Source organism: Kogia breviceps, chromosome 10 (genome assembly GCF_026419965.1).
Source record: "Kogia breviceps isolate mKogBre1 chromosome 10, mKogBre1 haplotype 1, whole genome shotgun sequence".
NCBI classification, from domain to species: Eukaryota; Metazoa; Chordata; class Mammalia; order Artiodactyla; family Physeteridae; genus Kogia; species Kogia breviceps.
The window spans coordinates 77,313,317-77,334,117 of NC_081319.1; the positions used below are offsets into that span (position 1 = coordinate 77,313,317).

The window sequence follows — 20,801 nt, forward strand, 5'->3', positions numbered from 1 at the left end:
CGTGGGCTCTAGGCGCACGGGCTTCAGTAGTTGTGGCACGTGGGCTCAGTAATTGTGGCTCATGGGCTCTAGAGTGCAGGCTCAGTAGTTGTGGTGCACGGGCTTAGTTGCTGTGCGGCATGTGGGATCTTCCCAGACCAGGGCTCAAACCCATGTCCCCTGCATTGGCAGGCAGATTCTTAACCACTGCGCCACCAGGAAAGTCCCTTCTCAATTATTTGAGAGTGAGTGGCAGACATCGTAACCCTTTACTCCTACATACCTATATACTTCAGTAGGTATCTCCTAAGGTCAAGGGTAATCTTGTGGTTCACTGAGAACCTGATAGATATGCGGGGCTGACATTTGGGACATCTAGGAGTGCCCATCTGAGTGCAGGGCACCACTTGGTCCTGCCCAGCCCCTGATGAGACCAGGGCTGCCGCCTCCACGGGGTCTTTGGACTCATTCCCTCTCCCTTGACCAACCTCTGGCTGGTTTGGCCACACATTGCCCCCTGCCTTGGCCCCTCTCATATCTTTATGCCCTGCGACTTTTCTTCCCATCTGGGCCTGAAATGCACTGAAGAGGCCCCATGCCTTGCAGTAAGGAGCTCTGACCCTGATTTAGCACATCTACTGGCCAAGTTCCCAGCGGACTCTGGGGAAGGACTGGGAGCCCATTTGAGATGCCTTCTGTCCTTCCAACGCTGGGGAACTCCAGGAGGGGTTGTGGCCTGAGCTTCCCTCGGGGGTGGGGCGGCAACTACTGACTTGAAGAGTCAACACTGAGGCTCCCAAACCTGGACTTTGTAAGAAATACATGCAAATTAAACATTTCTTGGTGCACATGGAGGGACCCTGCCTCATATCAAAAAAGAAGTCAAAAATCCCAATGGCTTGTTTTCCGAGGAAATGTGTATGTTTCTACCAAGTACGGAGAGCGTGTGAGGGCACCCTCCAGTGGTGATGGTGTGAGTACGGGAGTGATCATCTGGCTATAAATGTGTTCTATTGGCTGAGCGCAGAGTGGGCTGGAGGAAAATCCAGGGTTCTCTAGGAAAGGGAGGACAGAAGGAATGCATAAGTCACAATTATACTAAAATCCACTTGCTGTTTATTTGAAATTCAAATTTAACTGGGATTTAACTGGTATTTTAATTTGCTAGATCTGGAAACTTACAGCAGAGGTGGACAAAGGAGATGGATTGGAGGGCTGCCTAGGAGATAAAATTGGCAAGACTCTGGAATGACTTGGATGTGGGTGGGAGGAAGGTATGGGGGAAGGAAAAGTGGCAATAGGTGGATGGTGTTGCTGTTGCCAGGGCAACATGTAGTGTCTAGCCCATGTGGTGGCTTCATACACCTAGAGAAAGATGCTTTCTTGGTGGACATAGTCCCGTGGACGCATCGCATGGTGAGCAGTGTGCAAGCTAGATTTCAGCCCCCACTTTTCCCTTATGCAATGAACCCTTTACACAACCATACATGCCAGTCCTGTGCTATCCCTTGAAATAAGGAATGCTGGAGAAGTATAGGTTTTCTAGGGGGAGCTCTTTTGTTTTTTCTTTTTTTTTTTGGCAGCACTGCGAGGCTTGTGGAATCTTAGTTCCCCAACCAAGGACTGAACCCGGGCCCTGGGCAGTGAAAGCGTGGAGTCCTAACCACTGGACAGCCAGGGCATTCCTGGGGGCTCAACTTTTGGAAGATGAATTTGAGAAACCTGTGACACACCCAGGTGGAACTGTCCAGAATGCAACTGGGCTTATGAGTCTGGGGTCTGGTATATGAGTGTGGAAAAAAAAAGTCTCCCGTGAGAAATGTAAATCCCAAGCCTGTGCCCTGTGGATGCAGGGTTAGTTGTAAATTACCTGATTGGAATATTGATCCTAAACTGAGAAATGAGCTCACAAAGACTCTTGAATCTCTGGGGCCTGAGGATAAGCAGAGTCTCTTTGGGAACACTTCCCCACCCCAGGGCACAGGGGACTCCCCAGAAATAACAACCATGAAGATGATACCTGAGAAAAAAATTACAAGTTACAACTGGACTCACCACAAGGGAGTATCAGTAGGTGAAACTCAAGCCAATTTAGATGATTAACCATGGTTAGCATTACGTTATGAATTACCAGCACTTAGGGTGCATGGAATTCCATTTTGTAGTAACTGGACACCCTGATATAAGTTTTTTCCAACACTAGCTGAGGAGTTTCTAAATGGGAGAGGGCCTTAAGGGTGGCAATCTGGTGGATGAGGGCAGGGCTGGAGGACCTGTCTTGAAATTGTATTTGCAAAGCAGCGAAATATTTCTACTTAAATTCCATATCCTTATTTGGGGAGATGATGAAGATGATGAGGGTGGCTAGCCCCAGCTCCTCGCCATCCCTTGGTGTTGTCACAGGCTTTTGACCCTAATTTTAGCCCTTCCTTGCACAGTTTCTTTTTATTTATTTATTTATTTGGCCGTGTCAGGTCTTAGTTGCAGCACAAGGGCTTCTCTCTAGTTGTGGCACACGGGCTTTAGAGTGCGTGGGCTCAGTAGTTGTAGTGCATTCCCTGCATTGGAAGGCGGATTCTTAACCACTGGACCACCAGGGAAGTCCCCTGCACAGTTTCTTGACGGTAAAAAACTGGACAAGATGGAAACTAGAATTTCGATTAGACATGCAGTCTGCGTGTTCAAGGGTGCCTTGCGGGACTTTTGACAGGGCTGCTCTGTCCCAATGGGCAAGTTGTAAAACGCATGCCCCTAAGGGGGTGCAATTTGTATCATAGGCATGGGAGATCTAATTTTCTTGTAGTAAGTGTCTTGTTCTCAAAACATCAGTATTTTGTGACAATTTTCCAGCAGGTGTCAATAAAGTGTCTTGAGGAAGGGGCACTTTTTCTATTTGGTGAAAAGGTGACATGGAGGGGGTGTAAAGGTGGTGCTGAGTGGGAAGGAGAAGCCATCATCATGGGCTCTTGGAATGTTAGATCTGAAATGGCTCTTGAGAGAGGACCAGTTCAACTCTGGATGTGTTAGGAATCTGGCTTACAAATAACAGATACCCAATTCCAACTGACTAAAGCCAAAAGGGGAACTAATCATTGGAACTCAAGGACAGGGGGCTTCCCTGGTGGCACAGTGGTTAAGAATCCGCCTGCCAATGCAGGGAACACAGGTTCAAGCCCTGGTCCAGGAAGATCCCACATGCCACAGAGCAACTAAGCCCGTGCGCCACAACTACTGAGCCTGCACTCTAGAGCCCATGCTCTGCAACGAGAGAAGCCACCGCAATGAGAAGCCTGCGCACCGCGACGAAGAGTAGCCCCTGCTCCCCGCAACTAGAGAAAGCCCATGAGCAGCAATGAAGACCCAACGCAGCCAAAAAAAAAAAAAGTAGCTCCCACTCGTCATAACTAGAGAAAACCTGCGTGCATCAACAAAGACCCAATGCAGCCAAAAATAAATAAATTTTAAAAATTAAAAAAACAGTAGATTGTAAAATAATATTAAAAAAAAAAAACAACTCAAGGACAGGGATGCACCAAGGACAGAGGAACATATTGGATCCAGGGAAAGTGGTGCAGCCAAGACCTACCTCTGTCTTTCTGTACTCTCCTCTCTGCTCCTCTCAATGCACCTGGGACCTGCTTTCTTCCCTTCTTAGTCTACGTTGTACAAAACATGATGGCAGGCAACTCCTGGGTGTCACATATTAGAGATTCATTGGCCAGCAGAGACTGGCTTCTTCTAGGTTTCAGTGTCAGAATTCCTGGGGAGGAGACTTAACTGGTTCAACTTTGATCAGATCAATCAAATGGCCAGTGTGTGTGTGTGTGTGTGTGTGTGTGTGTGTGTGTGTGTGTGTGAGAGAGAGAGAGAGAGAGAGAGAGAGAGAGAGAGAGAGAGAGAGATACTTGTAACCACTGCAGCTGAGTGCATGTTGGGGGTGGGGTTGGCAGGAAGTAATGGTCACACATCCTACAGAGAAGCATTATCTCTGGACCTCCGTCCAGAGACAGAAAATGGCTTGTCACCAGAACACACACATCTGTGTGTTCTTCATAATCTAACACTGTCCTCTCAACAAACTAGTGATTTTATTGCTACAATTTCCCATTTCTGTAGCTCTCTCAGAAGAGGCAAATGGAGAAATGCAGAACTATAAAGAGAAAGGCATTATTTAAATTCTTAGGGTGTTTCCCAGTCCACTAAACATTTTCATGCCTTCCAGGGCTGGCTCCAAAGAGTATTTTTGAATGGTGAAGGAGACCAAGTGAGTAATGGGGAGGTGGAATGGCAGTTTGGCAATCCCTACCTCACTGGGTTTTAGGTATCTTTCAACTAATTTGTCCCGCAAATTTATGAGGTATGAATTGTTAACTTCACTTTTCAGATGAGGATACTGAGATTCAGCAAGGTTATTACCCAAGCTTATGAGAGAGCCAAGATTTCAACCCAGACCGAGTCTGTCTAATACCAGTACCTATGGATGGTAACCCTCTACTATTAATCCACACAGACTGAATAGCAATGAATGAAAAACTCTGACATGACATTTCTGTGGATTTCTGGGACAACCACTGATCACTTGGGGTTGCGCTTCTTGTAATAACAGTTGCCACTTTTGTGATCACCTTATTATGTATCAGATACTATGCTAGGTTTACGATCTCATTTAATCCTTAGGACGACTCTACGAAGTTGGTACTATTATTTCCTCCAGGTTAGGAAATTTAGGCTTAAATAAGCTATTGCCTTTTCCTGAGTATTCTGTGAATAAATTCCTATCAGTTAAATGCCTAATAAAGTGCTAAATTAATAAATTAACAAAGTTCTTTTTAGACCAGCTGGGCTTAAACTCTACACGCGTCACGTTCCGATTCTCTGCCACCAGTTGACGTCACAACCAACCCCCGCACTACATCCTTTGCCAAGAGCCACCGCCGATATCTCGCGAGAGCCATGGCTTCTTCCAATCTATTTTGGGCATGCGTGCGGCGTAGGGCGCTTTGGCTTAGAGTGGTTTGATGATTTTCTGTCAGTCTTCCTAGAGTAGAGCTTTAACAACAAAGCACTTATTTCCCTTCAGTCACTCGAGTTCTCGCGAGACTTGCTACTCATGCTTCTCTCCCCCACCCTCGCCCCGCCTTGCGCCTGCGCAGAGCTCTTCAAAGCAGAAGGTTGCGCTTGGAGGAAGTGACGGCCTTGGGTTCTGTGGCCGCAGCGCCGTTACTACTTCTCAGAAGCTCCACTCGGCCGCTTGCCGAGACACCCCGCCGCCAAGATGCCTCGAATTATGATCAAGGGGGGCGTGTGGAGGAATACTGAGGTAAGTCCCCTTTTCCCGCCGTCCGCTGCCCTCCGCCCCGCCGGCTGCTGGTGCGCAGGCGCGGGGAGGTCGGGGAGGCGGGGAGGTTACCTGCGGGGTCTGCGTCGGGGGCGGTGCGGGGCCGACCCTCGCGGTCTTTACCTTGTGCCGGGTCCTGTGTTATCTGAGCACCTCAAGGACGGGGACTGTGATTTAACCACTTGATTACCTGCCGGGCACTCGTTAGACCCTCAGTGAACATTTGTTGAATTGAGGACGCGCCCTCTGCCCTGGTGGAACTCACAGTGTGGAGGGAGAGCTAGGATAACCGCTAGAGTCGGTCTTTGGGGCACCCCCGTTCCTCAGCCCAGGCATCGTGCCTTTCTCTGATATTCAAAAATGAAGAAGTGCTATGGCGACAACTTTGTTTTTTTTCTTGACTTCCTTGCAGATGGGAAGCAGTTTGAGTGGCAGGTTCAAAGTGCCCGTTTATGCCCGCATCACTGCGGTTATCTGTTATCAAGGCATAACTTGTCCGCCCTCCCGTCAGAGCCCAAGGCCTGTGTCTTCCTGTCATTCCGCTTCAGCTTGGATAGAAGCCAGATAGGCCTACAGTAGTCTCTTTGCTTCCAGAAATGTAGCGGATCATGCCATTGGTGAGGCAGAGAACAGTAGAGAATGAGTAAAAAAGAAACGAGGTTTTAGTGGAGTTGGTGTTCATAGTGCACTGAATTTGTCAGTTTCCCGAGAATACCATATTTTTTCATGCTCTGTGTCTTTTTACATCTTATTCCTTCTTGGACTATCCTCCTACTGCTTGGCATCTTTCTGACCTCCCTTCAAAAACCAGTCCAGAAACTCTTCTGGAATTTTTGCCTATTCATCCTGTAAAAAGTAGTTGCACCTCCAGTGATCCCATGACAACTCTTTCATCCACTTGTTATAGTTTGCTTTGTCTTTTTGCAAGCATCCCATCCTTCTGTGTGATGCTGGGAGGGTTTCTTAACCTCTCAGAGCCTCAGTTTTCTAATGGGGATGATAATAATACCTACCTGTCTTGGGGACTAGATGAGTCACTACATTTGGAACATTTAGAACAGGGTCTGTCACATAGTAATCTTGCAGTAAGTGCTAGTTGCTATTTCTTTTCCCCAGTAGACAGCACTGCAAGAGGGCAGGACCAGATCTTGGTATCTTTAGAACCTAGGACAGTACCCAACAAAATTTGCTTGGGAAATTTTGCTGAATGGCTCTAGTAGGGTAGATAACTGTTGTATATATTTCCTTGAAGATGTGATTAAGTATAGCAGTACTGCAACAAAGTTACACATAAAGTCAGTGAGAACCTTGCCTCAGCTTGCACAGAGGGAACCAGGCTGTTTAAGTTGGAGAAGAGACGACTTCTGTGGGAGAGACAGATGTACAAAAATCAAGTAACAGCAGGATTCCTATGATATGGCCCAAGCCCTGCAGTCTTTGAGTCTCTGATGATAGGGGTGTGGAGGAGTGTGGAGTGGCTCATGTATGAGGCATGTAGCTCAAGTTCAATGTGGAAAAAAGCCTAAAAGTAAAATGCCCCAAGTGCATTCATCTATGGCTCTAATATCCCGGTGTCTGTGATTTAGCTTCCCGGGCTCTCCTGGGATTGGTGAATTCCATATTGGAATGGGTGCCCTGGTGAAATAGTGTCTAGAGACTGGGGGAGTCTGGAGACAGAGTTGACTGGTGAGTTAGGGGGAAATACTTAATTCTTAGATTAGACCTGAGATGTGGATTCTTGGGTCAGAGTTGGGGTTATGGGACTGAAGAGAAAATGCTATTCGTAAGCTGGAGGCAGGAAGCCTGGGTTAGAGATTCGATTCACCTGAGTCTTGACTTGCTTCTTGAGGGCTGGATGTGTCCTATTTGATTCTCTTTCCCTAAGTACACAAGACCTGGTACAAGGATGGTGTTCAGGGAATGTTTTTTGAATGAACGAATAAATGAATGAGCCATATTCTTTTGAAGAGAATAACAGCCACACACTGTACCCACTCCCAATTATTGGACGGGATAGGGAAGGGGTTGTGTGTAAGGGAGGGTAGACTGTCCTTCTAAGGGAGTTCTTTTTTTAAAAATTAATTAAATTCGTTTATTTATTTTGGCTACATTGGGTCTTTGTTGCTGCGCGCGGGCTTTCTCTAGCTGTGGCGAGTGGGGGCTACTCTTCATTGCATTGCGTGGGCTTCTCATTGCAGTGGCTTCTCTTGTTGTGGAGCACGGGCTCTAGGCACATGGGCTTCAGTAGTTGCGGCACATGGGCTCAGTAGTTGTGGCTCGCAGGCTCAGTAGTTGTGGTGCATGGGCTTAGTTGCTCCATGGCATGTGGGATCTTCCCAGACCAGGGCTCGAACCCGTGTCCCCTGCATTGGCAGGCGGATTCCTAACCGCTGCGCCCCTGGGGAAGTCCCTCTAAGGGAGTTCTTAATTTCTTGCATTTCACTGATTCTGGCTTGCTGTTTTTTTATTATTGTAATGAATTTTTATACTTTCTTTTTACATCTAGGATATATGTGTGTGTTGATATCTCTCTTTCTCCATAGCACAACTCTGTTAGAGTTAATTTTAATTTTATCTTTTCTCACTTGGAGTTTTGTGATTGAATGCACTGTTTCTCGTCAACAATTTTTAGGATGAAATTCTGAAGGCAGCGGTAATGAAATATGGGAAAAACCAGTGGTCTAGGATTGCCTCACTGCTGCATAGAAAATCAGCAAAGCAGTGCAAAGCGAGATGGTATGTACCAGTTAATGAGTGGAAAACACAAAACGACCTTAATTATGATGAGGAAAATGTCATTTCTTTGAATCTTACCAAAGAAAGCAGGCATTGTGATATAACAGAAAGTATGGAGTGGGAGATGGGAATTTAGATTTAAGAATTAGCTGTCATTTGCTTCCTATTGTGATCTTAGGCAAGCCATTTTCTAGCCCCTCTTTCCTGCCACTATTTTCTCCCAACTGGGGATAATACTTGGCCCTAACTGATGGAGATGTGAGGCTCAAATGAGTTAATGTTTGAGAGTGCTTTGTGAAGCATGAAATAAAACTACTTTTAGGTACAGATGGACCCTAGCTTATAAATGGATTGTATTCCAAAAGTTTATAAGTGGATTGTTTTAGAACTTACTTTCCCAAAGAAATAAATGATAAATAATGGTTAATTTTCTAGGCTAGCTTACAGTAGTTGAGTTTCCTCATGAATGGTTGAAACATTGTATATTTGCTTCCCCAGAATATAACATAACCCAACATTACATCTGTGGTGTCCCCTTTTAAGTCACAGGGTAGTGGACATATTAAGTTCTTTACATGTGTTTTTGGCATGAGTGATCTGGCCCTAGCCCTGACCCATGTGGTACTAGGATCATATTTTGGATTGTGTAAGAGTGACCTAATTTCCTGGGCACCTGGGGAGGGGAAAGGATCAGAATGTAGAGATTGGCCCACAAAGAGGAAGATGGTCCTCAGCCTGCATAAGTGGTTCTGATTTCTGCTTCTGTTAGTGGAGCTAAGCTCCTACCGCTGTGTTTGGTAAGGCTTATATATTGTTTGCAGGCCTCTCATCCAGCTAAGTAGACTGGATGGGAAAGGTGGGTCAGGTGGAGCATGAGCAAAGACAGAGATGACATAGTAGTTTTACTTAAATTAAAAAACTCACCAAACAAATACAGTTTTGAAAAGCATTTAGTGAGTGTAAGTCAAATGCTTAAAGAAGTAAGCCAAGGTGTTGTAAGAATCAAATCGAAGCACCAGAAAGTACTATGAAAATATGAGGTGTTTTTGTCTTATTTATAAATGCAAAACCTCTAATATAAAGTGTAAGATGAATGAAAACAATTGGTAGTTGAGAAGGAAGGCATATGATCATGTTTCAGTCATGTTACCTTTCTTAAGCATTACTAACCTTGCATAATTAAAATACAGTAGAATTTAGTGAGATAGGGTATTTGGAATGGATGGGGTAAGTTTAACCAAATAGGGAATATTCTGTTGTAGAAAAAAAAATCTTTTGTGATTGAAGGATGAGAGTTAGCTTGCATTATTCAGATACTAGAAGCCAGTATATCTAATACCTAAGGAGGATATTCATGCTGGGTGACTGATTAAGGTATAAAATGATGTCTTTTTAATAGGTATGAGTGGCTGGATCCCAGCATTAAGAAAACAGAATGGTCCAGAGAAGAAGAGGAAAAACTCTTGCACTTGGCCAAGTTGATGCCAACTCAGTGGAGGACCATTGCTCCAATCATTGGAAGAACAGCTGCCCAGTGTTTGGAACACTATGAATTTCTTCTGTAAGTGAATCTCCAAAAGCAGTATTAAAATGTGTGTATATCTTCTGAATGAGGCTGAATACACTTTTAGCATTTTCTGTCCTTAAACATTAGTTACAGATCTGAATAAAGGCAGAGGAGCTAAAGCTATTGGATTGTATATTCCAACTCTCGTGTAGTTGATCAAGATTATGTCTCCTGTTACATACTTTTTAAAGGAATAATTAAAAAATATACAGGGACTTCCCTGGTGGTCCAGTGGTTAAAACTCCACGCTCCCAGTGTAGGGGACCTGGGTTTGATCCCTGGTCAGTGAACTAGATCCCACATGTTGCAATTGAGAGCCCACATGCTGCAACTGAAAGATCCTGCATGTTGCAACGAAGATCCTGCATGCCCCAACTAAGACCCAGCGCAGTCAAATAAATAAATAAATATTTTTTAAAAAGTATACAAATCATACATGTTCATCATAGAAAATCTGGGAAAAATATAGTGAAAAAGCAAATAAAAGTCACCCATAGTCATACTGCTGAGAGTTAACCATTGGAACATCTTGGTTCTTCACTAAAAGCTTTCTTGTGTGACTCTTCTGCATTTGTGATTTAGGGAGCTGCTTGCATCCTGTTTCATGGTGAATGGAAACACTGAAATTAGAAATTTAAAACCATCTTTTTCAGGTGAAGCAATAGTAGAAATGCTTTATTTTTGTTAATGCCCATCAGTTGGGTTTTTCAAAGAAAATGGTGCCAGCACTAGGGAACCTGGTATTTCTAAGACTAAACGGGTGGTAGTGTGACTGATTACTCTGGGCTCATTCCTAGGGATAAAGCTGCCCAGAGAGACAATGAAGAGGAAACAACAGATGATCCACGAAAACTTAAACCTGGAGAAATAGATCCAAATCCAGAAACAAAACCAGCACGGCCTGATCCGATTGATATGGATGAGGGTAAGTGTATTTTTGTGAGGAATTTATTTCTTTGGTAACCATAGACTTCTCAGGCCTTCTTTTAACTCTCTTAGTTCTTTTCTAAACTCCTCTGACTTTTTTGAATTGCGGTTCTGCCTGTAGTTTTTACTCTTAAGTATCTTTCCAAGTGTGTCCAACCTTCTATCGTAGAGTAATTTCTCTTTTTGGGTAATGTCCCTTTATCTTTGATGTTTCAATTCATTTAGTACGTTAAGCAGTGTGATATTACTGGACATTTCCTCGTGGCTAGAGGTAAGCTCTTTAGGATTCTGTGTTCTCATTCCTATTTCGAGGAGAGAGGCAACAAGTCAGGATTTGGGGATCCAGTGCTCCTATTAACTACTTTTTTGACTTCAGGCAGGAAGTTTGATCTTCTTGAAAGGGCAACATTACAATACCATGAGGGAGACTACGATGCCTTTTTGAGACATTGAATCAGGAATCAGAGGAACTAGATTTTAATCTAGTTTAGTGCCATATCTGCCACTTATTAGCTATTTGACTTTAGGTGAGTCATATAATCTCTCTGAACTTTGGTTCTCTTTCCTGTCAGATGGAGAGTAATAATATCAATTGTACTTCACAGGGTTGTCGTGAAGCATTCAGTGAATATTTGTTGAGTTTTTAATTTAAAAGTTTGAAGGTAGTGGTTCCCAAAGGCAGACTGTGGCTAGGCTGGCTGCATCACTGTCACATGGCAAACTTTAAAAAATAAAGGTACCAGGGCTTCCCCAGGAGGTCTGCGTCAGTAAATTGGGGTTGGGGAATGGAGGGTAATCCTGGAATCTGAGGGTTTTTTTGTTTTTTAAAGTTCCCTTGTGATTTCATTGGACACCTTTGTGTAGGAATTGCTCTAAGGTATCAGTAATGAAATTTGTTCTACTCTGGGGAGCTATGCAAAATGTACTGGAGGAGAGAAATAGTTCTGAGGAAAAAAATGAAGGAGAAATGATAATGAAGATTGTCAGTCCCCTAATAATTAAACAGTAGTTTTTACAATATTTCACAATTTGTGCTGTGTCAGATAGTTGATGATAATGAAGGATATGATAATTATAGCCACTGTTTAATGAGTATTTGCTAGATGCTTTACCTATTTCTTTTTCCTTAGTTCTCCTCAGCATCCCTGTGAGGTAGGAATTGTTATTCCCATTTTATAAATGGTGAAACGTTATTATCCAGAGTCACATAACTATCCAGTGGTGGGCATGATTTTTTTTTTTTTTTTTTTTTTTGCGGTACGCGGGCCTCTCACAGTTGTGGCCTTTCCCGTTGCAGAGCACAGGCTCTGGACGTGCAGGCTCAGCGGCCATGGCTCACGGGCCTAGCCACTCTGCAGCATGTGGGATCTTCCCGGACCAGGGCACGAACCCATGTCCCCTGCATCGGCAGGCGGATTCTCAACCACTGCGCCACCAGGGAAGCCCGGGCATGATTTTTAACTTAGGTTTCTCTGACTTCAAAACCCAAGCTATTTCCTTTATGCTGCACCATATAATGATAATATTGATGGGTTTTCTCATCTTAAGCACTAGGGTATGTCTCTCACCTTGCTTCTGTTGGATAAGTTAGTTTTTGTTCTCTTTATTTTTGCAGATGAGTTGGAGATGCTTTCTGAAGCTAGAGCCCGCCTGGCTAATACTCAGGGAAAGAAAGCCAAGAGGAAAGCGAGGGAGAAACAGTTGGAAGAAGCACGGTATGGTTGTTTTCCATCTATAGTTGAACAAATTAGTCTATGCATCCTTAGGCCCAATAAAACTGTGTGATTTATCAACCCTGTTGAGTGAATGATAACTAGAGTTGTCTAATTCCAATTTTGCTAATAGTCCTTAGTTTCTTTATTACTTTGGAAAAGTCTTATATATCTCTTCCTAACCATTTCAGAGTATTTATAGGAAAAATACATATTTAAAAAAAGTTTTGTAAGACATGGCAGAAGTAATGCCCGGGTATAGACATACATGTATGTCTTGATGTGTTGGATTTGTTCTGTTAGCATGGGGGAGCTTCATTTGTTGTAGCCATCTTGGCGTCTGATGGCTGGAGGACACACGGGGCTCTGGGACTGTGGTGTGACTGCCAGTTAGTTACTCTCCTTGATTAGTGTTGGGCAGGCAACGGCTGTGAAACAGGAGACTCAGCTGAACATGGAGGGAGCTACTGAGCCTTGAACCACATTTTAGGCTGTCACAGACATTTGTATTTAAAAAGTGAGTGGAATTAAGTATTGCCCTCTACTCAAGGTTTTCTCCACTTTCCCCTCCCTTTTGGTTAGATCCATGGTTGACATCATTTCTAATGGCCTAGAAACCCAGATGAAGTGGATAAAGGGAAAACTTGAACTTTATAAGAGCTTATTAGCTTTTGGAATTGCCTCCCCAGCTTCCACAACTACCTTTTTTGGTCCCTAAGCTGGGAAGTATTGATACTTCCTGACCTAATAACTAGCATTGTGTTGATGGTTTCCCCAGTAGTGGCTGTGAAGTGCCAGATCCTGGGATGGAGGATTCTTTTATGCCAGAGGATGCTTTTTGGCATAGCTGGCCAACCACTAGCCCAGAATAGTTACTTATGATGGGAGTATGATTGGCCTGGGACAGTAAACAGAAGCTAAGAGGAGGTTCTAAATTTTCTGCTGGGTCTTAGTCACCTTTCTGTTCTGTATACTATATAGGGTTAAGTAATGTGAGTAAGGTAAAAAAAATTCACTTTTCCATTTTTGTCCATGGTTGTTTGGGGACCAAATTGTTTGAGCCTTTTAACCATGTGGATTGGCCCAGGGATACGACAGGTATATATATGAAAATCTCCAAGTATGGTTGGTATTGCTTGCTTTAACAAATACATTTTTCCAGATTTAAATTTACCCTACACTTTCTTGTAGATTTTCTTGTAGAACATCTTTATAACTTGTGCATATATCTTGTAATTAACTAGGTTGGTATGTATGCAGAATGTACTGCAGGATTATTTACTTTAAATGTTAAGTTACAGATCTGTTTTATAACTCAAAGCTTTTTATTGATTATAAAAGTAATAACACTTTTCCTACAAAATACTAGTATTGTACTATTTTCTTTTGGGGGCATGGTTGATACAGTGCTATATAATGTGGTTATATTCACTTAGCATTATATTGTAAAGGTTTTCTAATGTTTGAAGTCTTTATTTTCTTTATTTAAAGAATAAAATTACTTACGAAATGTACCCCCTTCAAACCTTTCTCTTCTCAATATAGACATACATTTATGTGTACTACACATACAGTAACATTTGTGTAAAATTAGATCATACTGTATAGACTGTTTCGATGAGAAGTTAGCTCTTAATCTTACTGGGGTTCCCTTGTAAGTGATGAATCGTTTTTCTCTCTCTGTTTTCAAGATTTTCTCCTTGTCTTTGGATTTCAGCATTTTTAATATAATGTTTGTTTGTGCATTTCTTAATATTTATCTTACTTGCAGTTCGTTGAGCTTCCTGGATGTGTAGGTTAATGGTTTTCAATAAATTTGGGAAAATTTCAGCCAATGTTGTATTCTCCTTTTTCTAATGTTTTATTCTCCTTTTTCTCTTTCCTTTTGATATTCCTACTGTGCATATGTTGGTGCACTTAATGGTGTTCCACCTTTCTGTGAGGCTCTGTTCGTGTTTCTTCATTCTTTTTTTTTCCCCTTTTCTTTGGATTGCATAATCTTTATCCATCTGTCTTCATCTTGGCTAATTCTTTACTTTGAATCTGTTCTAGTGAAGTTTTCGTTTCAGCTTTACACTTTTCAGTTCCAGAATTTCCATTTGGTTCTTTTTTTAATTTTTTCTTTTTGTGAATTTTCTCTATTTGATGAACATTTTCATCCTACCTTCTTTAATCGTGCTTACCTTTTGTTCTTTGAACATATTTGTAATGTCTCCTTTGAAGTCTGTCAAAGCTGACATCTGGTTGCTCTCACAGGCAGTTTCTGTTGCCTGCTTATTTTCTGGTGTGGGTCATGCTTTCCTCTTTCTTTGCATGTCTCACTTTTTTTTGTTAAGAACTGGACACTTTGGATGATATATTGTAGCAGTTCTGGGTACTGTGTTGCCCCCATTCACTCCTTGTTACTGTTACTTGCTTGCTTACTCCTTTAGTGACTAGCTGGATTATTTTAGTGAAATCTGTTCTCCCCATTCCTCGCCCAGAAATGTGAAGCTTCTGATGTTGCTCCTCATGGGGACACAGTCTTGGGTGTGCCCATTGTTGCTTTGTGATGAGGTGGTTTTGAGGGGACTTTCTTTGACATCTTCTTCCCTGGCTACACCCAGCTGTTAAACTCTACCAATTGCCTGCTTATTGCTCTATTGTTTTCAACCATGGCTTGAGGCATAAATTGCTCCACAAAGTGTTCCATTCCAACTTCGGCTCCTTTGAAGGGGTAGTTTCTGAGGTCAGTGTTTGGTAGTTGTTCTCATCCCAGGAGGGCTTCTCCCAGTTTTCGGAAAAGATTGATTCTCTCTGGCAAACTAGTGGGCCTGCAGTTTAGCTGCAACTCCAGAGAATCTGTCAGTTTCTTCACAGTTGCCTTTCCCCAGTACCTCCGGGTTTTTGAGAGTGCCCTGAGGCCTGAACGTCTCCATTTCTTGTTGCAAATGAAGTCAGTTTCTTTGGGGAAAGTTTGGAATTCTCTGTTCTATCCAGGAGCGCTGATGTACTTGTCTTTGAGTGACACACCCACTTTAGGAGTGTTCAGTGTCGGGGGTGGGGGTAGGCAGCAGCCCCAGGTCCCCTAACCCTGACCCTCACCCAGACCTTCATCCCACAGGCCCAGGCAAGGATTGCTGGGCTCCAGTATTCTCAGTAGCGCTGTGCCCAAGGTAGAGCCCCTGGGCAGAAGAAGGAAGCCCCTCCTTCTCAGTCACTCTTGTCTGAACTTAGCCTCTGCAGTGGCTTCCTGGAGGCAGGATGAGAAATGCTGCTGTCCTGCCCCTCCTGGAATGAAAGCCAGGGAGCTGGAGGGGAGAGAGAACCCTGTATTCTTGGCTGCACCAAGTGTGGAGTGGAGTTTCTGTCTCCCTGAGCTGGGGCGGGGGAAGAGAAGGAGTGGGTCTTGATTTGAATGCTACAGGCTCTCACTTTTCTTAACGAATTTTTGTAGATTTTCTTGAATAAACGTTTCTTCATTTTCTGTATCTCCTTTAGGATCCCTTCCAGAGACTTAACTTTTTTTAAAAATAATTTCTGTCAGTTTTGCTGGGGAGTGGGTTTGTGAAATTGCTCCTTTATACTGTTTTATAATTTGATTTTTCCCCTCTTTAATACTCTGAATAGCTTTTCTAATCGTTGAATCATTAACATTATAGCATCTTGGGAAAGTACAAAGGAAAAAGTAAAAAATGAAATTCCAACCTCCTCTGATTATCACTGTTACTCTTCAGGTGAACATCCTTCACATCTCCCCATGCACGTATTCACTGATAGAAATGCATATAATTTTACATGTTGCCCCATAACATGTAAACTTTGTAACATTGTTTTAAACAGCAGTGTGTCTTGAGCATCTTTCCATGTCAGAGTAGATTTACAGATTTCTTTCTAACTATTTATCCATCTATCTATAGATTTCTTTCTATTTATCTATCTATCTATCTATTTATTTATTATTTTTGGCTGCGTTGGGTCTTCGTTGCTGCACGTGGGCTTTCTGTAGTTGCAGCGAGCGGGGGCTACTCTTTGTTGCGGTGCGCGGGCTTCTCATTGCAGTGGCGTCTCTTGTTGCAGAGCACGGGCTGTAGGTGTGTGGGCTTCAGTAGTTGTGGCACGTGGGCTCAGTAGTTGTGGCTCGCGGGCTCTAGAGCGCAGGCTCAGTAGTTGTGCTTGGTTGCTCCGCAGCATGTGGGATCTTCCCGGGCCAGGGCTCTAACCCGTGTCCCCTGCATTGGCAGGCAGATTCTTAACCACTGTGCCACAAGGTAAGGCCCTACAGATTTCTTAAAGGTTATTTAGATGGCTGTATAATATCCTGTCTTATAGGTATGTTATAAATTATTTTAACTAATTTGTTATTGGATGTTTAGGTTGTGTCTATTTATCTGCTTTTCTGAATAGTGCTTGGTAACCAGTCTTGTAGCTAAGGCCTTGTACATGTCCCTATTTATTTCCTTAGGCTAAAGACTGAAGAGTGAAATTGCTGGGTTAAAAATGTAAAAAAGTTAGGGGTATTAATGTGTATTTCCAAATTCTCTTTGGGGAAAGCTATACCACTGTACTTTCTCATTACCATTGTGAGAGGCTGTCCACTTTTTGCATCCTTGCCATTAAAACAAAGGAAAAATTGAATGCTGTTGATTAGATATGTAAAGATGGTACTTGATTTAATTTGTGATTCTTTAATTATTAAAGTACACTCTGCCATTTTAGCTATTTGCATTTTTTTCCTTAGTGAACTGTTTATTTCCTTTTGTTCATCCTTTCCCTTGGTACATTTTTTAAAAACTTGCTTAGATTCTTTATATCTAACCATTCCTAATACTAAGTGCAAAATTTTTTCCTATTATTTGCCTTTTAATATTGTTTTATGATTTTTAAAAAATGGTGCTACAGGGATATAAATTTTAAAATTCAAAGCTGTTGATCATTTTTTTCACCTGTATTTAATTTATATTAAGTGAGTATATTCCCATCCGGAGATTGGATACATATTTACTTATAGTTCCTTGTGGCTTTTCTCTTTGCTCTAGTGTATGTGTGTACCTTTAAATCAAAACTGGAATTGATTTTGGTGAACGGTGTGAGGTGAGGATTTAAATAAATATTTCTTCTGCAAGTGACCGGGTAGTTTACTTAACTCTGATGGATGATCCATCCTTTCCCAATAGTGTATGATTTTGAAAGTGATTTGCATTCTCTTTCTTCAGGCGTCTTGCTGCCCTCCAAAAGAGAAGAGAACTTCGAGCAGCTGGCATAGAAATTCAGAAGAAAAGAAAAAAGAAGAGAGGAGTTGATTATAACGCTGAAATCCCATTTGAAAAAAAGCCTGCTCTTGGTTTCTATGATACTTCTGAGGAAAACTACCAGGCTCTTGATGCTGATTTCAGAAAGTTAAGACAACAGGATCTTGATGGGGAGCTGAGATCGTAAGTTGCCTGTCTGTTTTTATAAATTGAAAAGTATAGTAGTAATTTTATTGAGGGCCAAGTATTATCCTGTTTTTTAAAATTTAATTTTATTTTTTAACATCTTTATTGGAGTATAATTGCTTTACAGTGGTGTGTTAGTTTCTGCTTTATAACAAAGTGAATCAGTTATACATATACACAAGTATTATCCTTGTCAGAGCCAGATATTTCTTAGTTAGCACAATGTGGTTTACATAATGCTTTTACTTATTTAATGGATTCACCTTTCTGAGAAAACCAGTGACCCTGGCTGTAACGTTTTTAGCACAGAACACTGTTCGAAGCTCTTGAAATGTCAGCGCTTGGCTGTTAGTGAACTGTCTACTCAGAATCACAGTCTTAACATTTACATACCTTTGGGAAGAGGTTAGTTATTTTACTAATGGCCTGAAGGACTCTGTCAAAATCTGTTCTGCTTCTTCTTAGGTTTTTTTTTTTTTAGTTTTTTTTTTCTAGTGAAAAGTTTATCTTGTTTTTCTGGGTGTTTTTGGCCGTGCCATGAGGCTTTGCGGGATCTTAGTTCCCTGACCAGGGATCACACCTGGGCCCCGGCAGTGAAAGTGCCGAGTTCTAACCACTGGACTGCCAGGGAATTCCCTCTTGTTTTTCTTAAAATGAAATTAAAAGGAAAGACATTACCAATGCATTTTAAAATCTTTTCACTTAATGGCAATTAGTAGGTGTATTTATAAAATGTCTTAGAATACACAGGATTTTGTTTATTTCTAGGGATTTTTAGAGTTTTAATTTTATTTATTTATTTATTTTTTGTGGTGCGCGGGCCTCTCACTGTTGTGGCCTCTCCCGTTGCGGAGCACAGGCTCCGGACGCGCAGGCTCAGCAGCCATGGCTCACGGGCCCAGCTGCTCTGCTGCATGTGGGATCTTCCCAGACCGGGGCACAAACCCGTGTCCCCTGCATCGGCAGGCGGACTCTCAACCACTGCGCCACCAGGAAAGCCCTAGAGTTTTTAAATTGTTATATCTGAATGTTGTGGGGAGAACCTTTTAGGATTGTCAAAGCTTTTTAGTTTTCTACTTCCCCAGTGGCCTTCCATTTCTGTTGACATGAATTGTTAGTAAACAACAGATGTCAGTCACTGTGAAACAGGATTTTCTTGGATGTACTCCATTGTATTTATTTTTCAAATTAGGACCTTGCTTTAGGTAGCCACTACAAATAAAGAGATTGAAGAAAAAATAGTCGTTTGGAAGGAGTAGACTAGATGGAAGAAGCGGATGACATGCAGAGGGGAGAAGGCATTCCTGGTCCTTTAAAAGATGGCCTTAAGCCTGGCTTTAGACCCTAACAACTTTCTGGTGTCATTTGTCAGGACTTAAATATCCTTTGAAAAATTTTATGAATTAAAAAAAATCATAGCAAACAACTGAAGAATAGTTTTAAAGGAAAATTTTAAAATTCACGTTTTAATTCTGTTCCCTTCATTTAATTGTTTCTGTTTTTGTATACTTCATCATTTTCCTATGTGCACACATATTTTTACATGAACATAGTCACAATATAGGAGTAGTTTTATGTTTTTCTTTTCATGTTTTATGTAACATTTTGCTTATCATAGTCTTTATAGTTACATAGTTTTAATATTTAGTACTTAAATTACTTAGTATATCTTATTTTCTTGATAATCCTATTGATATTCTAAGTCTGCATTCCTCTTGAGTATAGTGGGTAGGTAATGGTGTAGGGAACAACTTAATGTATATTGTTTTGTCTTTTCATCATAATTTTATTAGGAATGGGATTATTTCGTTCAGGGCATATGACTTTATATGGCGTTTAATGTTGTTGCCTATATGTAACTTTAAAAAATCTGTTCTCCACCTTGATCCATGACAGTGAAAAAGAAGGACGAGATAGAAAAAAAGACAAGCAGCATTTGAAAAGGAAAAAAGAATCTGATTTACCGTCAGCAATTCTTCAAACTAGTGGTGTTTCTGAATTTACTAAAAAGAGAAGCAAACTAGTACTACCTGCCCCTCAGGTAATCTGATAAAAGCAGGTTTTTCATTGTATGAACTCATATGCTTACCATTTATCCAGCAAATTTTTTTTTTTTTTTTGCCGTATGCGGGCCTCTCACTGTTGCGGTCTCTCCCGTTGCAGAGCACAGGCTCCAGGCGCACAGCCTCAGCGGCCATGGCTCATGGGCCCAGCCGCTCCGCGGCATGTGGGATCTTCCCGCACCGGGGCACAAACCTGTGTCGCCTGCATTGGCAGGCGAACTCTCAACCACTGCGCCACCAGGGAAGCCCCTATCCAGCAAATGTTTGCGGGCCTACGTGCCATGCTTTTGCTGGGTGCTTGGTACCTTTAAGAAGTATCAGGCCTTGAACTGCTCATATGATGGTTTAGTAAGTAATTGTCAGCTCTTAGCAATTTTTCAGTAGGCTAGGGCTCGAGACCTCTTTTTTGTAGCTGATTAAGGTGGTATTTGGCCTTGTGGACTTCAGGCCACTTTCTTTTAGGGAATGTTTTGTTGTGTCACACCTTCTCTTTCTGACACAGTAGCTGTGAAAATCAACATGGGAATTGTGGAGAAGAGAAAATTCATTCAGCTCATCATAGGTTCTGTTCCTTTGAATTATAGTTGGTCAGAAACATGGAGATTTTGAATAAGCTCTTGTTTTGTTTTGACGAGTACAGCTCTGTAGAATTGGACAGTTAAATGGAGCAGAGGGATGGATTTAGGAAGCTTGAACAGCTTCTTTCTGCAAATGAGTGCCCTGGCTGCATCAATACAAAATTCTTGGGCATAAACATAAAATAATTTTGTTAGATGCTGTTATTTGTAGTAGTGATATTTCTTAAACTGAGATTTTGGCTGTAATTTTTCTTTAGTTCTTAGGATACTTAGTTTGGTAAAATTACAAGGATAACACCTTTTGATTTTCTTAGGGATCTTGTGGCTTTGTGGACTGTGTGTGATATTTTAATTGGTTTTTAGTACCCACCCTCCCCCCAATTGATAAATGGTTTTGTATAAACACTATTATTTTATGTTCTTGATTTATAAATATTTTGGTTTGAAGGAATTTCAGTATGGAAATACTGAAAAGGAATTTCAG

General features: G+C 42.0%; 1 protein-coding gene across 1 annotated transcript in view; it reads left to right on the forward strand.

The window, feature by feature from the left end:
- The first annotated feature begins 4,964 nt into the window (after positions 1-4,964).
- CDC5L (cell division cycle 5 like) overlaps positions 4,965-20,801 on the forward strand; it is a 50,742-nt gene continuing 34,905 nt past the window's right edge. The window contains exons 1-7 of the mRNA XM_059077787.2: positions 4,965-5,299; positions 7,950-8,053; positions 9,453-9,614; positions 10,418-10,545; positions 12,163-12,262; positions 17,455-17,673; positions 19,573-19,717. Of these exons, the coding sequence (XP_058933770.1) occupies positions 5,255-5,299; positions 7,950-8,053; positions 9,453-9,614; positions 10,418-10,545; positions 12,163-12,262; positions 17,455-17,673; positions 19,573-19,717 (903 nt within the window). The 5' untranslated portion in view covers positions 4,965-5,254. The remainder of the gene's footprint in view (positions 5,300-7,949; positions 8,054-9,452; positions 9,615-10,417; positions 10,546-12,162; positions 12,263-17,454; positions 17,674-19,572; positions 19,718-20,801) is intronic.